This window comes from Cydia strobilella, chromosome 11, assembly GCF_947568885.1.
Source record: "Cydia strobilella chromosome 11, ilCydStro3.1, whole genome shotgun sequence".
NCBI lineage: Eukaryota > Metazoa > Arthropoda > Insecta > Lepidoptera > Tortricidae > Cydia > Cydia strobilella.
This window is the reverse complement of record NC_086051.1, coordinates 18811222-18831452: the sequence shown is the minus strand read 5'-3', so window position 1 is coordinate 18831452 and position 20231 is coordinate 18811222. Positions and strand designations below refer to the sequence as shown.

The window sequence follows — 20231 nt, the reverse complement described above, 5'->3', positions numbered from 1 at the left end:
GACGTACAACCGCCGCGGACACGAGCGCCTGAGGATGGATTCCCAAAGAATCCGAAACATGTCGCCAAAAGCGACTAAACATAATAGTGAGTAAAAACCGTACTGATAAATATTTTGAGTGTTTCCTTTCACTAAGTCTAATAATAAGAATGAAACAATCTTAATTATAATTATTTTTTTATTTATATCGCGTCTTATCGTATATGTACAGTCACTGAAAACTCGTTAATTCTTTACCAATTGAGAAAAATCACGAGTTATAGGTATAATGAGAGAAATTACTATGTTTGTCTGTCTGTTCTACACACCGAACAAACACTGGGAATGACCCTATGTAGAATTCAACTAAATAAGTTAAACAATGGATTTGTATTGTGGAATTATGTAAGTATAAAAATATTTGCAAGATAATTCAAAACTATCGAATTTGATTTATATATTTAGTAAAAAAAAAGATGTTTAGGAACTGCAATCTAATTGCCTAACTAATATTTAATGACGTGACATTTCTAAGAGACGTTTTATGTTTCAAAAACATTTACGTACAAGAATACAGGGTGGTTAAAAAAAGTGCATTCCCGTTGCCAGGGAGATTTTGGGATTATACTGAGCAACTTTTACTATGGCCACTATGGGACCAACCCTGAAATCGCGAAAAAGATTTTGCCCGTTTCATACATTTTGGCTGGTCCATTTTCTTTGGGAGGGTAAATATTTTTTTCGCGATTTCGTGGTTGGTCCCATAGTAAAAGTTGCTCAGTATAATGCCATAACCTCCCTGACAACGGGAATGCACTTATTTTTTAGCCGCCCCGTATAACAGGTTTCCTGTTTTAAAACCTTATTATAATGGTCATAAAGTTTAGTTTCACGTGGCAAAGCAGGGTTTATTCTAGACCTCTCTGTCGTCTCCGGCACAGGCAGGTTGCCGTCTATTGGATGGAGTAGTGGTAAGAATACAGAAGCTTATAAAAATGTTGAAGGTTGCATGCACTCGTAATGTAATGTAGAACAAAACATTGAATTCCGTCACTCACACTTTTCCATGTTTTTCCCGAGGGTTATTTGTACTTCCTTTAAAGTAGCCATTATTACGTGGCTCTGTGAGCTGTAGACTTGGCGAACGAACAGGATCCGCTTTCAAAAAATCCTAAAATTAATGGAAACAAAATTCTTTAATTATTGAATTAACATGTTCACAAAATTTTACGAGAACTGATTGAGGTATGCGACCTGGTTGAAGAAGTGTCGTAGCACGAGGCCATACGCGGTTATCACACTGATGGGAATTCGCACGTCGCCCTGGTGTTTGAGCGTGACAGCGCTATGCGCTTATATAGCGGTCCCGCTCGCACACCGGAGCGGCGTACGAGTCCGCATCGAACGTGAAGACCGCCATATTGTCTTGCCTCAACTTTTATTCGACACGACACGACTACATGTAACCTCCAATATTTTTATACGTATCTTTGTCAAAATAAATGAGATAATCGTATAGGTCCTCAATCATCCAGATCCAGCCCCTGCAGCTCCTCGTCCAGCTCGTCGTCGAGGAACAGGTTCTCGTTGATGGGCACGGCTCCCGCCTCCTCCCCCTCCCCCTCCTCCGCCGCCCCCTCCTCCTCCTCCTCCTCCCCCTCCGCCCGCGCGTCGCCGTTGCTGAGTCCCGCGGAGAGTTGTTGGAGGCGGTCAGAGGTCGCTTTGGTGCCCGTGTCGTCCACCTGCATGAAAAAACTCATATTTTATCAGGGTATTACAGAGGCAATCTCGATATTATTATACGCCTTGAGTCTTGACGCTTCGATCTTTTAAATTCCTTTTCCCCTCACTAGCTCGGAAAGTTGTCGTTTATCCTAACGGGTTTTATCTCACCGACTCGCGTAAAAATACACAACTTCCAGAGTTTTCTGTTATAATATCGTAAAGAAATGAGTGATTCCAGTGATGAAGATGATCTAACGTGCGGATGTTGCACTTTCCTCGCTATAGTGAGGTGAAAAGTTTTGTGTTACACACGGGCGCAAATGTATTTTACTTCTCGTGTGTTAAAACACTCGCTACGCTCAGGATTCTATTTTAGAACCACTCGCTTCACTCGTGGTTCACCTATAGAATCCTTTCGCTTGCTCTTGTTTCAATTCTACACTCGCGGGTAAAATACAACTTTGCACCCTTGTATAACAAATAACTATTTTCTACTCGTCGACCTGGAAGATTTCGTATACCAAAATATAATTGCGTACCTACTTTTCATGTATGGACTCCAACTTAACTATAATATTATTTCGATACGCTGTAGTCAACTATAAAACAATTTAACCAATCACGTGCCGCCGCGCTCCCATAGAAAATACATAAACGCGCGTCTATTTTTGTCTGGAGATACTTACCAATTTTCATTAATTATTTAATGTAGAAAAAATATTGTATACAAATAGTGATATAATCAAGCTTTTCAATCTCTTACTTTTTTACTTAGGCAACTCAGCAAGCTTCGTTGCCTAAACACAGTACTCGACTGAAAAGCTCTCATTTATATCACGATTGTATAAAATACTAGTTTTATTCAAATTCATATTGAGCTATTAACTCATTAAATGGCATATTTCCGAGTGCAATCATCCGGATTACGCAGCTATTCATCAAATCCTTGATTAGTCAAATTAGACATTCGTCAAATCCTTGATTCGTCAAGTTAGACATTCATAAAATCCTTGATTTGTCAAGTTAGACATTCGTCAAATCCTTGATTCGTCAAATTAGACATTCGTCAAATCCTTGATTCGTCAAATTTCTAACGACATTTGTCCTACGTTTAGCAGACCTTAGTTTAAAGTCTAACGTACGAAACCATGGTCCCAGTACCACACTGTTTCTTTTCAAAAAACATTTCCTTCACATCTTAACTAGACGGAGCTCCGCTCCGCGGGGCTCCGATTTCCGGGCAGTTTGCCCTTCGGGCATCTCAAGTTAGACATTAATAAAATACTTGATTTGTCAAGTTAGACATTCGTCAAATCCTTGATTCGTCAAATTAGACATTCGTCAAATCCTTGATTCGTCAAATTTCTAACGACATTTGTCCTACGTTTAGCAGACCTTAGTTTAAAGTCTAACGTACGAAACCATGGTCCTAGTACCGCACTGTTTCTTTTCAAAAAACATTTCCTTCACATCTTAACTAGAAGGAGCTCCGCTCCGCGGGGCTCCTATTTCCGGGCAGTTTGCCCTTCGGGCATCTCTAGCTACCTAACGAACCTAACCTACCTACCTATCTACGCTTTTTCCCCAAAGTGTAATGTTTTCACGGACGTCACACTAAATCAATAGTAGGTAGGTAGATTAGGTTCGTTAGGTTGCTTTAGATACCCGAAGGGCAAACCGCCGAGAAATAGGAGCCCCGCCTAGCGGGGCTCCGTTGACTCAGGATAAGAACTCAGGGTGTTCAATGGACAAGTATCTATTTTGTCAAATTAAGGAATTGACGAATGGCTAACTTGACAAATCAACGATTTGACAAACGTCTAACTTGACGAATTAAGGATTTGACGGATGTCTAAGTTGACGAATTAAGGAGTTGACGAATGGCTAACTTGACGAATTAAGGATTTGATGAATGGCTGCGAAATCCATCCGGGTTCACATTCACGCGGTGTAGGTTATTATCAAGCAAGTTAAACCTTCACATAATGGTTACATGCCACCCACGGCGTCGGCGACGGAAGTTCTAACGAGAAGATGATAGTATTACCTCGGAAGCCTCCGCGCCGATCCCGTCAATGGTAATCTCTCTATACTCCGTGTCATGTTCCTCATGATCGTCGCCGAAAGCGCCGACCAACGCCGGGCCGAAGGAGAACATCTCCCGGCCGAAGAGTTATAGTAAGACTGTCGTACTACCTCGGAAGCCTCCATGCCGATCCCGTCAAAGGTAATCTCCTTGTACTCGATGGCGTCGTCGTCGTCGTCGTCGTCGGCGCCGTACGCGGCGAGCACGGCGTCGCCGTCGTCGTCGTCGGCGTCGTCGTCGGCGGCCAGCGCGGGGTCGAAGGAGAACATCTCGCGGCCGGAGAGCCCGCACGCGCGCCCCGCCTTGAAGTCGGAGCGCTTCTGCTCTTCCAGGGCCGCCGTGTTGTCCTGAAACAATTAATCAGTTAACCTTACATATCGTGGGTTCAAACCCCAATCGTGCTGTGCTGTCTTCTATAGAGCAGAAAATATATTCTCGGTAAAAATGCTAAAGGATGACAAAAAATTCGATTGTTATCATAAACAGAGGTTACAGGATCGGCGAAATACGCTTCGGCTTACTTTACACCGACAACATCTCTAAAATAATCTTAAGCGCGCGGTTGCGAGAGAAGCAGAGCAAACATAAGAATTTAATTTATTTTATTATATACCTGTTTCTCCTTAATTTTCTTCTTCTTCCACGCCAAAAACGTCTCCAACGTAATCTTCGTCTGATTAGCCCCCAGCGCGGCCCTCTCCCTCTCTATCAGGTCCACTAGCGATATCTCGTTCTTCTTCTCCTCCATCTTCTTCTTGTCCCGCTTCAGCACGAAGCCGGGCGGCAGCGCGTGGCGGTAGATGCAGCGTCCGCCGGACGGACACTCCCAGAACCATCCGTACTTGGACCTCTCCACGGCCTCCAGGAAGTGCTTGCAGATCTGGACAAATAAGAATAGACAACAAGATGGGAGGATCTCCGGAGGAGAGAAGCAGCAAATCGGGCTGCTTGGAGGAGATTTGGAAAGGCGTATACCAACAGTGGCGCATACTCGCTGAGGAAGAAGTCACAAAATTACAGTCTAAAAAAGCTCCTAACCTCCCCTAGGCAAAATTTTATTTTATTTATTTATCGAGCTACACATGTTAAAAGGAGTGACATTTTTTTAAATAGTAAAACACTTTATTGTACAAAAATTTACAAAAATTGAATCTTGACACTTTTATAAGTCAAAGTTAAACCTGGAGACTTGAGAACATAGCAGGTTTCCAAATGTTAAGCTTGTTGCAGTGCCAAATTAAGACATTTTTAGACATTCGATCGATTCTTAGCATTTTGTCATACCATAGACTTGTTTCCTTAAGAAACAGCTTAGGTAATTTAATTTTGTTACGGGTAATCAGGCACTGGCGTGTATACTTACAATGTCAGTAGTGGGTCGCTGCTTGTCGTCTCCGTGCTTCTTCTCAACGACTTCTTTGAGCTTGTCCTCGTCCCAGTTGTCCATGGTGTCGTCATCCCTCATGTCCACGTACAGGGACCGTTTCTCAGCCTGTAACATCACAAGATTCACAAGTGTATGCAAACAATTCTTACCTACTACATGAAGGTAGTTAAATGACCCTGTTATTTGTTTATTCTTTAAGGCCAAAGTGATTCAAGTAGGTGACTGCCAGTTTGTGATTGATAGATAATTTTTAATTTTTTATACATATCAAGGTAGAAAGCAGAAGATCAAATGTATAAATCATAAATCGCAAATTAGATTTAACTAGACAAAATCAAGATGTAAGTATAGTTTGTGACTGAACTAAAGGACAATGTTAACAGCAAGTACATACGATCCAAAACAAACATCATAGATGCCCTCGAGTTTGTGCTGAAACAGAAATGGAGATGGGCGGGCCACATAGGAAGATTGACAGATGACAGATGGACCAACAAAGTCACAAAGTGGCCAGGACCCCATGGCAAAAGGAAGGCGGGAAAACCCATAACAAGGTGGTCCAAGGATATTATAGCCACAGCCGGAGAAAATTGGCTAATCAAGGCAAAAGACCGAGAAAGGTGGAAAGATATGGAGGAGGCCTATACCCGACAGGGGTCCTTAAAATAGTAAAAATGGAAAACAATAATATTAGAAAACTTTTTTTTATCATGTAAAACTATTAAGGGAAAAATAAAGGCTTAAATAAATAAATAAATAAAATAGTTTGTGACTAACTAACCTTCCTCTCAATAGTGAGGTCATGGGAGAACTTGCAGCGGTCGCCCTTGGTGCACTGGCCCTGCTTGAAGAATGCACACACCACTGACTTGGGGTCCGTACCTGAAGAACAAAATCATATCTGTAATTTTTTTTAGGGTTCCGTACCGTAGGTAAAAACCAGACCAGTCGTCAAAACCTTCTGTGTCTGCACAGGTTTGAAGAATGCAGCCAATTCTTACTTCTTGGTCTAATGGGCCCGCGGGGTGGATGCCGCCACTCCTCTACCTACAACCAGTCAACAACAGTGAACCATACCTTTCTCCACCTTCTGTGTCTGCACGGGTTTGAAGAGTGCAGCCAGCTCCTTCGCTTCCTTTAGTTTCTGTTCCTTGTCCTTCTTCTTGTCTTGCATAGGCCCCGCGGGGTGGATGCCACCACTCTTAACTTGTTTCTCTACCTACATCATACAAATATATAATATATCATTCAATGGGGTTGGCGTCGAAATATTTAGCAGATGGCGCCAGCTTGCCCTATCAATTCAGGATTCTGAAGGCATCATTATACTGGATACGGAGAGCATTATACTCTCCGTATCCAGTATAATGATGCCTTCAGAATCCTGTTGAGGTTGCCACGGTTCTGTAGCGCATCAGGAATGTTTGCAGAGGCGCGTACCGACGACTTTTATGTGATCAGGCGAAAGCGGGTCGCATCTATCCTAAATCGCATCTGATGCAGCGACAACGGGGTACTGAAGGTCATCGCCGATAGACCCGATAGTTCCATCCTGTGTGCATGGGTCAAAACTATTAAGTAAAATACATATATCAACATTTGATATGTGTGTATCTGTTGCTCTTTTGACATGAAATCATTATTTATATGAATTTAAATTAAGAAAAAAAAAAGGTAAATTTTTGACATTCTAATTATTATTCTAGTCTATATTATTCTGAATCTGACATATTAATTATTATTATTGTATTCATTATTTAAATTTATTGGATTTTGATTTTATTGTTGAAAGTTTTGTTTTTATTTTTAATGTATTTACTAACACATAGCTATAACGATGGTACTAACAATATTGTATGGAATCTTGAATGTTCTGAAATAAAGATATATATAAATATATTTTTTTTTAAGCCAAATCTCATAGAAAAAGGGGCAAGCTATGATGGCGCCATCTCTGCAAACTTTTGACAGTTGCCAACCCCATTCATTACATATCCTCTGTATATTTTTTTTCTATTGAGTAGCATATTAAAATGTTTTCCCATGCCGACAATAACATGCTTATAAACAAAAACTATATGTCCACTGCAGCATAAATACTTTGAACTTAGCTTTAGTATGCTGATAATTCAAGTTGGTGCTGTTGTCTTTAAACAGTTATCAAGCATAATTTATAACAAACTTGGTCTATCTATAATAAACTAACTATTATTACCCAACTACTACTAATGCAGACCAGGTTTAATATGTCTTTTAAATATTACTAATATCTACTAAAACCGACTAAAACGTGTCTCAATAATTTACCTGTTGGATGAACTTTTGCTGTTTTGCGCCTTTCTTGTTCTTGATACCAAATGTTTTGTCCTGAAAAAGTCGGATGATGTTTGAGTGTCCAAGTCTAATTGATCAAAAATCATATCGGCATCGGTTGCCACGGCACTGAACGTATTACTTAAATGTTCCAGAATGTTTCATAACAGAGAGGCATGGTAGCTCTTTGTTTACTTTCTGCTCATGTTAACATGACATAATATACTTAAAATGGCTAATAGAACTGAAATTAACTGTATTTACCTCAATCACTTTCTCCTTCTTCTTCTGCTCCGTCTTCTTGCTCGCAGCAGCGGGCGCTTTCTTCGGAGGCATGGTTAGGTTATTTTACGTCCACAACTTATTAATAAATCACAAGTACCAGATACGGGCTAACTAAATGTTATAAATGCGGCGTAAGCCGCATCCACAACCTTAATAAATAGGGAAGAACAGTGTTAGTTGGAAAAAACTATTTTTGAGTAGTGATCCAGCCACGAACGAAATTTATCGTGGTAAAATTTGACAGATGACAGTTTTTATTGGTGCTACTAGGGCAAAGAAAGCTTTTACCCATTTTAATCCAATAATCAACGTGTATTTGGCTCTTGAGTTAAAAATGTATTATTTCATTTCATAATTATACTAACCACATGAAAATAATTGTATTCTGTATACATATAAAAATGACATAAAATGAAAGATTTAATAATTTTATCTATAAGTCGCATTAATTTCCCTATAAATTTATAACGTGGCAATACTATCAACGGCATTTTTACAAACGATTAGAATACTTAGGGAATTATGTTATATTTAAAATTTTGTGTTATTTCGACCCACTTCTTATCAATATGTTTTTTTCGCGGTCATGCCATCCACTTTACACTTGCTTTCCACACAAAACGAATCAGGGCTATAACCACGAAAATCAAAGTTCACAAATTGCGGGCATTTTTCTCTGTCAGTCTAATTACGCCTTCATTGGAGTAATAGAGAAAGATCCCCGCAATTTGCGAATATCGGTTTTTGCGGTAGCCCCTCAGAAACCGGTTAAAGAAGAAAACGCCCCTTTCAATGTCAAATGTCATTATGTCAAAGTCAGTCAGTAGGACCGGGAGACCTTGTCAAAGCGGATAGAAGTTAATCTTTATCCCGAATTTATTTTTTCTTGTCGCGTCCGCTCACTGTGCGCCGCGTAAACAGTGGCTAGCTGGAACTGGCCAGGCCATGGAAGTGTTTCCGAGTGCGCGTCGCCAACCTTTAACGTCCCAGTGTTAAATTATAATTCAAAACAGCCATGGAAATCGTAGACGTTGAAGAATGCCAGCCGGACCCGTCGGTCACGACGAGAAAGAGAAGTTTGTGGGCTAAAATTAACAACAGGACAACGTACAGCTACTTGTTTAACATAGTGATTTCGATATTGTTGTTAACGTGTTTAGTGTTAATATTGTATTTCTTTAAGGAGTATTTATACGCGATATTAGTGTGGGTGGACGAGCAGGACCCTTGGATAATATTCCTGTTGTTTATGGGATTGTTCTTGATAGTGAGTTTCCCAGTGACTATAGGGTACTTGGTGTTGATAATAACGAGCGGATACCTGTTCGGGATACTGAAGGGTCTGGGGACGGTGCTAGTGAGTGCGAACTTCGGGGTGGCGGTGGCGCACTTCACGCTGAAGGCGCTGCGCGGGTTCCTGCCGCTGGACCGTCTGCTGAAGAACGAGACGGCGCGCGCGCTGCTCAAGGTCATCTCGGGCCCGCAGGCCTTCAAGATCGTCTTCTTTGCGCGCCTCACGCCCATACCCTTTGGCCTGCAGAACACTATATTCGCTGTGAGTATACTTATGACAGTTCATGACCTTATAGTACAGCAGAAACTAGAGATAACCAGTTGAAACAGATTATTATCTCATTTATCAAACATCCTCTGTTGCTATCTTCAATGTAGTTGTGTTGTAAGATTAATAATATTTAAAGCAAAGGCCAATTTACAATGTCAAACCAGTACAATATCCAAAAGACATAAGTTAAAAACATTTAACAATGTATTGTCACCAACACCAACAACACAATCAATGTATTTTTTAAATAGGCTTTTTCATTACTGGAGAAATGCAGTCAGTGTCCAAAAATAAGGCTGCAGTTATTTGCATAATCCAGAATTAGAAACAGTGAACTATTGACAGTAGAGGGCACATGTAGTGGTATTGCTGCATTATCAAAGAAATGTTATACTTTTTAGTTTCTATGATTCATAGTTACTGTTACCTATGTGGGTCCATGATAGATAGATAAAAATGTTTATTTGATTACTGCAAACACACACAAGTTAAAAATACTCTATTTATTTATTTTATTTATTTAAGCCTTTATTTTTCCTTAAATAATTTTACATGATAAAAATTTTTTCTAATATTATTGTTTTCCATTTTTACTATTTTAAGGACCCCTGTTGGGTATAGGCCTCCTCCATATATTTCCACCTTTCTCGGTATTTTGCCTTGATTAGCCAATTTTCTCCGGCTGTGGCTATAATATCCTTGGACCACCTTGTTATGGGTTTTCCCGTCTTCCTTTTGCCATGGGGTCCTGGCCACTTTGTGACTTTGTTGGTCCATCTGTCATCTGTCAATCTTCCTATGTGGCCGGCCCATCTCCATTTCTGTTTCAGCACAAACTCGAGGGCATCTATGATGTTTGTTCTGGATCGTATGTACTTGCTGTTAACCTTGTCCTTTAGTTTTATACTGAGAATGCTCCTTTCCATATAAAAATACTCTATGCCTTCTCAATAATTATTTTACATAAATATAATAAATAAAATAAAAAGCCTTTTTATTCCATAACTACTAATAAAACATTTACAATCTTAAAAAGATATATTTAACCTTACATACTATAGTGTTAGGACCCCTGTCGGGTATAGGCCTCCTCCAACCTCTTCCACCGTTCTCGGTCTTGTGCCTCCGAAAGCCAGTTGTGGGATATCTTTTCAATATCGTCTGCCCAGCGCGCGCGCGGGCACCCTGCTCCGCGCTTGCCTCCTGGGCCGAGCCAAGTAGTGGTTCGCTTTGTCCATTTTATATCGGTCATCCTTGCGACGTGTCCGGCCCACTGCCATTTTTGTTTGAGTGAGTGCTCGAGAGCGTCTATCACTTTACCTATAGTTTTTGCTCTTATGTTTGTGTGGCGTATTTTATCCATCAGTTTGATTTTTAATATTTTTCTCTCTATTGCCCTTTGACAAATTTTAATTTTCTGTTTTATGTTGCTTGTGTATTTCCATGTCTGACATCCGTAATTTACATAAATATGCCTGAATAAAAAAAATCTTGAAATGTTAATTACTCTTCCTTATTCTATACTGGATTATTCTGGGCATTTTCCACAAGCAAACCAAAGCGTAGCCGCAACTTAACATCCATGCCTATTTTAGATTTGAGGCATATTTTCATAATCTCATTTCCTTGCAAAAGAAAAAAAACATTCTTCCACCAGAAAATTATTTTGATTTAAAAATTGACTCTCATTAAGTATGACAAGTCAATGTTGTAAACAGTAAACCTGCATGTCACTGGTTGCTCTTCACTTCTAATCTAATTAATTAATTGGCTCAGTTTAATTAATTAAGGACTTTAATTTATCACATAAAATTTTCATGAGTCATGAATATACATTTAGGTAAGAAATTATCCTTCCTGAGTATGATAACTGTGGGACAAAATAATATTAGGTACTTACTACCCATTAGCCAATTTACCCATTCATAATTTAATTATCTATTTAATCTTTTGAAATGTGATAGTACTGTTAGTGTATTATTTTTGTATGGGCTCATCTGATGCAACAAATACTTTTTTAAACGGATATATTATGTACCTATAACTAATTAGGAGCCAACTTTCAAAGGTGAATTTAACGGCATATCTTTAACTATTTAATAAAAAATTCTCCACTCTTTATTTTTCTCTAAAACTGGTATACTTTGAATTGTATTCTTTGTGATCAGATATTCAACTATGGCAGTTAACAGTAAAACTTTTAACTAATTCCAGTGAGCTGCAGAATTATCTAAGCAAGCATGGTGTTCACAATGACCTGCTCTCACAGATTCTCTTAACTATTCAAGTTATACCACTGGACTGGGTTACTTGTTCTTTAATATATGGCATCTATTTCAGTTTATTATTCAAGTTATGTTCAGATCATATTGAACACCTTAGCTTGTTCTGTTGCTGACTACTTTATCTAACTAGCACACAGGAAAAGAAAACATTATCTTTTCCGCGAACCAGCACACTGCATCCCCATACTGAAAGGTCAAGGCCACCAAATACAGACGAACCGTCCTCAACACACACCCGATCACTCATAACCCTTATTGCTATGAAATAAGGTCTGAATACACTATAAATATAGTCAGTAAAGTGTGCCTCTAGTCCAAGACATTATATAAATAAAACTACAAGCCACAAATGTTAAAGGTTGTATGTTAATATTTAAATTGCACCGTTCACCATTCCATTCTATTTTAGGCACCTTAAAATATCACACTCCAACAGTGATGCTTTGATCTGATAAAACACAATTAGTGTAAGAGGGTGGGGTGGGTTCAAACCTGATACAAGCAGATATTCAAGTACTTGCTACAGTTGCTACCCTTCTGATCACAAATATAAACCCATAGTTATAGAGCCTAGTATCGTGCTGTTTGGTTTTCCCCAGTTTGTAATCTAATGCCCATGTTGAGTTACTCGTATCTAGGTTATATTTGTATAGGTTGGTACTATACTCGTACGTAATTAAATACCTAGCAGGAAAATTAGAAAATTGTCCTCTAGCTATTAACATTTTTTCCTGATCGTTCATATACATGTGGAGTTTAAGGGCTTATTACACTGCTAAATTTAGGATTCTATACGATTTAGAATGTGTAATCAGGAGCGTTATTCCTATCCTAAGCAGTCTAATTAGAATGGCTAAATTTAGCAAAGTGTAAGCCCTTTATTGCAATTTTTTACTGGATGTCGGACGATACTGATACTCTTTGAAACTGTATGATTTCTGGACTCAACCAAATACAAAGCAGCAAGGTTAGACGAAAACAGGATTAACCATTTGACCGCCAAAGACGTGACCAGACGCGCGCGGCTACATTCCGAGTTCCGAGTGTTCCGACAAGGTTTACGATGGGCGCCGCGCACTATACCATAGCACAGATTAATAAATAGTTACTACGTACCATAGCCGTGTTCAAAGGGTTAACAAAACGCTTTATGCTCTATTTGCTCAGTAAATACTATACCAGTAAGTACCTCTATTTATTACTAACAGTGTAGCGTACTAGTTGTAAATACGTTCCGTCTAGACATGTCCGCAATGGTGGCATTGTCGGCTGCACGATATACTATAGTATAGTACTATACATAATAGATACCGCCCGTCTTCTGCCCGCGAGTTCGACATGATGACGGTGACGATTGATAAATACCGGCCAAGTGCGAGTCGGACTCGCGCACCGAGGGTTCCGTACTTTTTAGTATTTGTTGTTATAGCGGCAACAGAAATACATCATCTGTGAAAATTTCAACTGCCTGGTGACAGACAGACAGACGGACAGCGGAGTCTTAGTAATAGGGTCCCGTTTTTACCCTTTGGGTACGGAACCCTAAAAACTATCGTATTATGTCCTTTTTCGGGCCTTAAATTATCTCCATCACTCCATACCAAATTTTATCTAAATCGGTTCAGCGGTTTAAGCGTCAAGAGGTAACAGATAGACAGACTGACAGAATTACTGACGCATTTATAATATAACTAGGGTATTCCATCGTCGTTCAGCACATTTTAAAACATTGCTGTCAATGTTGTGACGCTAAAACAAAGTGGCGATGTCGTGTCGATACAACAATTTGCAGAAAAGTAATAAATCAATAATAGTCATTGAACGGAACCTGAATAGGGAAGGGGTGTCACTGTCATTATGATTTCAATCGCTTGCCAAAACGGGGTAGTCGAAGGTTATACGCTATTTACCCTGTGTAAGGTACTGTGTATACCTATCTGTACTACTTACAGGAGGAAAATCGTGCAGAATGGAGAGCCTTGGTGCACAAAATAACGATCTCATGTGGTCGCGACCCTCAGTCATGAGTCATGAGGAACCGAGGACGAAGAGAAGACTACGTACATGAGTAACCAATAATCCGTCTTGCAGTCAGGGGTCGGCAAATTTTTGAGAACATAGTCAATTACAGTAGAAATCGTCAGTTTTAAGTTTTAAGAATCTCAGACCCGCAAACCCGAAAGACCCGCTAGGTAGTTTTCAACCTCCAGAAAGCCGCATGCGGCTCGTCAGCTGCAATCAATATTATACCTACGTCATGTCATGCAAAACGACATGTCTGCAAAACCGGCATAGTGGGTCACATCGCAATACATATCGCCACGAAAAGCGAATCGGAGAATAGTTACCTGGTCTGGTCTAGTGTACCCAATAAGGTACTCAGCCTGAATAATTAACAGCTGCACGAACATTAAACACTATTTATTTCATTTGACAATTTGACATCTGATAGCACGATACTTGAGTAATGGCCCATTAGACCATCGTGGCAAATCATGTGCCCAACCTATTCATTAGCTCTTAAGGTGGGTTTATAAATGAGCCTTTCTATACACAATGCTCCGTTCAGTATGGAGAAAACGAAGGCTAATTAAAAAGGGCCTTAAAAACTACCTATTTGACCCACATGTATGTTCAGTGAAGATTAATATTTTCTAAGAAGTAGCCTTCGTCTGATCCATACTAAACGGGACACCCTGTATAACAGACATTCAGTGACGAATTTGCAGTGTTGGCCGCCCTAGGCCCCGGGACCTGTGCCCTGTAGTAACTACTAGCCGCCCCTTTCTCAGCACGCATCATATATGTAGACTGCCGCCTTGCAGACTTACTGCCGCCCCTAATGTCTTGCCGCCCTAGGCCCTGGTCCCTGTAGTAACTACTAGCCGCCCCTTTCTCAGCACGCATCATATAGACTACCGCCTTGCAGACATGCTGCCGCCCCTAAAGTCTTGCCGCCCTAGGCCCTGGTCCCTGTAGTAACTACTAGCCGCCCCTTTCTCAGCACGCATCATATAGACTGCCGCCTTGCAGACATGCTGCCGCCCCTAAAGTCTTGCCGCCCTAGGCCCTGGTCCCTGTAGTAACTACTAGCCGCCCCTTTCTCAGCACGCATCATATAGACTGCCGCCTTGCAGACATGCTGCCGCCCCTAAAGTCTTGCCGCCCTAGGCCCTGGTCCCTGTAGTAACTACTAGCCGCCCCTTTCTCAGCACGCATCATATAGACTGCCGCCTTGCAGACTTGCTGCCGCCCCTAATGTCTTGCCGCCCTAGGCCCCGGTCCCTATTCTTATTATTGAAGATTGATTGAGATAGCATGGAGCCACGTCAATAGAATTACCGAATTAAAAACTTTAAGATATCTATATGTACTTACAATAACGTGGCAATTTCATGAAATATACAAACTTCAGTTTACTCCTAATAAAATTCTAACGAATTTGATATCTGCGGCACTGCGTATATTCTTGTAAAAGCCGCTAGAGAATCTCATAATATTGTCACTGTGATTAAATATGAAGTGTGTTATCAAATTTCTTGACCGTACATATTATTTTATTAATTCGGTGCTACCGAATAAAATGACCACACCATTGTAAACATGTTCATGTTTCACAATTAAGTAATAACCTAATAACCCACCCATTAACCCATTTATCAAATTAGTATATTTCTCGGTCAATTACTCGTCGCGTACAACGGCCGGCTGCAGCGAACCGTTAATATCGGTCGTCACGTCACATATATATATTATGTAATGGACGCTGGGGTTAATTGGGTCATCAAGTCGTGTGCCTTCACAGCTGGTTGGGTAGTGTAATGAAAATCCCAACTAAAACATAAATGTGAAATGAGAGCCAAGTTAAAATGCACTCAAAATACCAGCAAAATGATTTTTTTTCCCATCAGTATAGCCAGCCTAAAATGCAAATATTTATATACCAATATGTACTTATATACTTTAACTACATTATTGATTACATATTTTTGCCACATCATTCGCTTGTATATTTTTACCCGTGACAAAATTTTATTACATCAACGCCTTTTTACGTGCGTCGTAAAGACTGCCTTTGACGTCGCCCGCCTTATTACTTTACTTACAAACATATAAGCATGTCAGTACCTGTACATATACTTACAGTAGATGTTATATCGTCCATTAAATTATTATTGGATGTGCATTAGTCGCAGTGGGAAGCTACTAATATTAGTAAATGCTTTAAAGTTAAATTTCTAAATGAAATTAAAATGTGGTTGATTGGAATATTTGGAATCGATATTGACTATTGACCTACACCTAACAATGCCTGTTGTTTAACAGATTAGGGTCTTGACGTAAAAAATCATTTGAGAAGATTCAAACTATACCAGGGACATATTTTATTGGGGTTTAGCCAACGCCAATGAGTTTAATTCGAGAATCGAGATGCAACAGTACCCGCGTACCATGCCAGGAGTCACTGACACTGTCAAAACTGACATATACGCTAATGTCTACGTAATTTACTCTCTATACATCTCGCTCGCACTAATATGCGAGTACGAGCGAGATGCATAGAAAGTAAGTTACGTTCTCGATAGCGTTTATGTCAGTACCAAACTGATGGTAGCCACACTGAGAACAATTGCCTACTTACTGCTCACTGGGTCTGAAATAATGAGCTAATTACACCTGCACACACTTTTTACACACATTTGGAATGCGGGTTTATGTAAACTTATGTAAATGTGTACTGTATTTTTAAGTCTAGTTCCACATCGGTCCCAGAATTTAATGACCTTCCTTTTGCAAGATTTTATTGCAAATTTACGGGAGGAAAAAATTCCTACAGATTGTATCAGATGTGCATCATTGAATATGTATCTTAATGTCGTTAAACCAGCAAGGTCCTGCGCATATCGGTAAAGGAAAGAGGAACGTGAACGAAATAACTACGTAGGGCGGCTGCTAATAGTTATTGGCCACTACATAGTAATTGGCCACTCCTAGCAAATCAGAAAGAAACAATCCAATTGAAGCCTTATAGTTAGGAGTGGCCAATAACCTTATAGCAGTCACTAGTTTTGTTAGTGGGTTGCGCTGTTTGAATTTCTTTCCTCATTATGTCAAACGAAGTGACGAAGGGACGCAACGCAAAAATAAACCGTTAATATAATGTACAATTTAATAAAATTACTTCTGACACGATCTAGCTCTACCAATTTCATTTTAGCTCTACCAATTTCATTTTCATTATCTTTTGGCTTGCCTCGTTGTGCTATATATTTCTGCTAGTGACTTATTTTTGGTCCCTATTTAATCATTCAATCTCTATAAAGAACCTTTTGACAGTACTTAACAAAACGTCTTATAATGCTAACATTAGATCATTTTACGGATTAGACTCACTTGTTTTAGTCACTCGCGCGACATGTTTCGGAGAGCCTAGGTCTCCTTTCTCAAGCACTAATAGTGCGAGCAGCGTTCACGACGACCGTGTATTGCGTACGCAATACACGTGCTCGCACGTACCCACGCAATACACGGTCGTCGTGAACGCCTATTAGTGCTTGAGAAAGGAGACCTAGGCTCTCCGAAACATGTCACGCGAGTGACTAAAACAAGTGAGTCTAATCCGTAAAATGATTTAATGTTAGTATGTCACAACAGTTTAAATTCGATGGTCTTATAATGCCATGGTATCATTAGCTGCCCGCGCTATTATAGTTATCATTGCGTTTAGCCGCCTATACGACGACGGAACCCGGAACGGAATCATATTATGCGATTATCGCCGTGGGACTAACCTAACGATTTTCCTGCCTGTTAATTGTACACAATGTTCATCGCATATATCTAAAATGTACTGTCTCGGATTTTTCGTGAAAAATAATCTTCGCAGAGATTTTTCGCGGTCAGTAGATCAGCTCTTTGAGAAGATACAATGTTATATTATTAAATTATTATTATACATATAGTCAAATAATTGTCCACAACTTAATAATATTATTGTCTTCGGTTACCGCGATACAACAACGCGACGCAATATACGCGATATAATCCGTTTTCATAGTTTTATTTCATGTCCACAATTACCTACCCATACCTATTATTACCTATAATAATATTATTATAAGTAATATACCTACACGTACCTATACGGCTACCATCAGTTTGACACTGACATCTAGCGTATGCGTAACTTACTTTCAATACATCTCGCTCGTACTCGCATATTAGTGCGAGCAAGATACAGAAAGTAAGTTACGCAGACGTTAGCGAATATGTCAGTTTGACACCGCTAAAGCAGTCATGGTAAGGCTATTAATGTTGTTCTTGAATACAGTCGAGCAAATATCCGGTGAATTCAGGTGAACTTTATTTACTCCATCATCTCAAACGGAAAAGATCAGAGATCACCTAATATTAGCTCTACTATATAGTCTATTTGGCTAGCTCGAGTCTGGCGGGTATCCCCATACTACGTCCTACGCGAGTGTCTGCCACCGTGCCACGCTCGTGTTCACTCCGACGTGAACCGGCTACACCGGTACTATCGAGCCGGCATTATGCCATTTGAATAAAGCGCAGGCAGCCCGCTTTCAATAGTGTTCATATCGCGCTCGCACATGTAAATGTAAACACGTTATTTTAAAATAGATTCGTATATTTTTGAGCGTCGTCACGTCACGTTTCCTACGAAAACCTATGCGGGTACAATACACTTTTTTTTTATACCACGTCGGTGGCAATCAAGCATACGGCCCGCCTGATGGTAAGCGAAAGATGATGATGGTAAGGTAACTACCGTAGCCTATGGACGCCTGCAACACCGGAGATATTACACGCGCGTTGCCGACCCTTTAAAAACCTGTACACTCCTTTTTTGAAGAACCTCATACTGTAGCCCCTCGGGAAAACCTCGGCAGGGAGCTCATTCCACAGCCTTACAGAGTACAGCCATATGATTGCAATAATATATGATACGCTCTTATATAGCTCTACCAAGGGCCTGACACTCTTTGATAGAGAAAGATAGTCTTATTGCGATACCTATAAGAGGAAAGAGAAAATAGTGCCATGCTTTGTCCTTATCACCGACCGGGTTTTTTTTCATGGTCGGGTTATGGTTATGGCAACATACGTAGGAGGCGATGGCGAAATACCGAAATTTATAAGAGTGAAAGAGAAAAAGGATTATGCTGCCATACATTAACCTGTCAATACATGAATATGTCTTTCTCTTACCCCTGGTCGCTCGGTTTCATGTCTATAACTACTATACTATGTCTATGAGCTCTACAAATAAGTTTGTGTCAAATATTGTTGTACGCTTAATAGTGCAAGATATTATTGCATGTGGTATGTGGTTGTTCAAGTAGTACATACCTATTTTTACATCTCTAATATGTATATAAAGATGAACAAGCTCCACTAGAGTTTGTAATCCGGCTCCAAATTGCACAGAATGCCCGTCGCAGCGGCAGAACGGCAAACGGGAACTCAGTTCTGCCATACACTGTATTCCCACTGCTTTTCGACTTCTGTTATATTATAACTCTGATGATGTGAACAGTAGATATGAGCTCATACGCCTCTTAATTGTAGTGTGTATTGTGTACACACTAGACAAACGTAAACATAAACAAACGCCTCCGTATGTTGGCATTGTTATCATTATCACACGACACTGCCTGGTATCTATCAAGTGTTCGCACGCCACAATGACATGATAATGACAGCCTTTCGCCTCGTGCGAGCACGAACGTTGACACCGTGGTGCGTGCTGGCACATTGCGTTCTTCATTCATTGGTTCTAAATTTATTTACAAGCACTTGCTCTAGAAGTCTAGCCGGTCTAAAAGTCTAGTCGTAACACTCGTAAGCGAAAGCCGTACTGATATGCGAGGAAACCGGACATGACCGGACTAATGTCAGTTTCTCTTTTGGATTGGAAGGTTAGAAGGCAGTCGCTTTTGTAAAAACTAGTGCCTACGCCAATTCTCGGGATTATTTGCCAAGCGGACCCCAGGCTCCCATGAGACGTCGCAAAATAAGCTTGGATAACGCGAGGAAGATGATGATAATTATTTATTTTGGGTTTAATGTAAGTAAATAAAACGGTACATTATAAAAAAGTCCACTAAGTTCATTAAAATTCCTGATATTTTCGTTTTCAGGCCGCATTCCTGACAGTAAAATGCAGTTTTGTTGCGACTTGCGAGTAGTTTCAAACAGTAGACTAAAAATAGGCGAGATGTAACGATAAGCTATTCTGGGTCAACATCGACCACCCGGAGATCCATTCCAACTTTTAAAATATGATCTAGATTTCATAAAAAAAGGTCGGCAGGAGAGTTGAGGTAACGATTACATTCCACAAACAGCTAGCAATTACCGACTAATTGCAAAAGGTAGCGAATGAATGACTCCAAAAATGAATTAATGGCATTAAGTCAGCCATTTGTGCATTTTTCTGTGTTTGTGCTATATACTTTAAATAAATAAATAAATAAATGATTGAAAGTTACTTAGACTATATTTATGCTATTTAACTTGAAAAAACTGGTACGAAAAAATAACACTGATTTTAAAAACCCACTAGCTAGCTGCGTTGTTAGT

At 39.9% G+C, this 20231-nt stretch overlaps 2 protein-coding genes across 3 annotated transcripts in view; one reads left to right on the top strand and one right to left on the bottom strand.

The window, feature by feature from the left end:
* Positions 1–164: 164 nt before the first annotated feature.
* LOC134745669 (zinc finger CCCH domain-containing protein 15 homolog) lies at positions 165–8035 on the bottom strand. Its single transcript, XM_063679786.1, has 8 exons — positions 7755–8035; positions 7485–7544; positions 6255–6396; positions 5959–6059; positions 5154–5282; positions 4404–4670; positions 3901–4137; positions 165–1721 (listed from the first exon to the last, which is right to left on the bottom strand). Exons 1-8 carry the CDS (start codon positions 7824–7826, stop codon positions 1503–1505), a joined length of 1227 nt encoding a protein of 408 aa, XP_063535856.1. The 5' UTR covers positions 7827–8035; the 3' UTR covers positions 165–1502.
* A 565-nt stretch (positions 8036–8600) lies between these two features.
* LOC134745640 (transmembrane protein 64) overlaps positions 8601–20231 on the top strand; it is a 34795-nt gene continuing 23164 nt past the window's right edge. For both annotated transcript variants that reach the window (XM_063679756.1, XM_063679757.1), the window contains exon 1: positions 8601–9330. In XM_063679756.1, the coding sequence (XP_063535826.1) occupies positions 8791–9330 (540 nt within the window). In that variant the 5' untranslated portion in view covers positions 8601–8790. The remainder of the gene's footprint in view (positions 9331–20231) is intronic.

Coding starts and splice junctions, on each gene's coding strand:
- LOC134745669 (XM_063679786.1), bottom strand. CDS start 7,826: ATGCCTCCGAAGAAAGCGCCCGCTGCTGCGAGCAAGAAGACGGAGCAG. Junction 6,060..6,254: donor GACACAGAAGGTGGAGAAAG/GTATGGTTCACT, acceptor TTTGTTCTTCAG/GTACGGACCCCAAGTCAGTG. Junction 4,671..5,153: donor AGCGACCCACTACTGACATT/GTAAGTATACAC, acceptor TTATTTGTCCAG/ATCTGCAAGCACTTCCTGGA.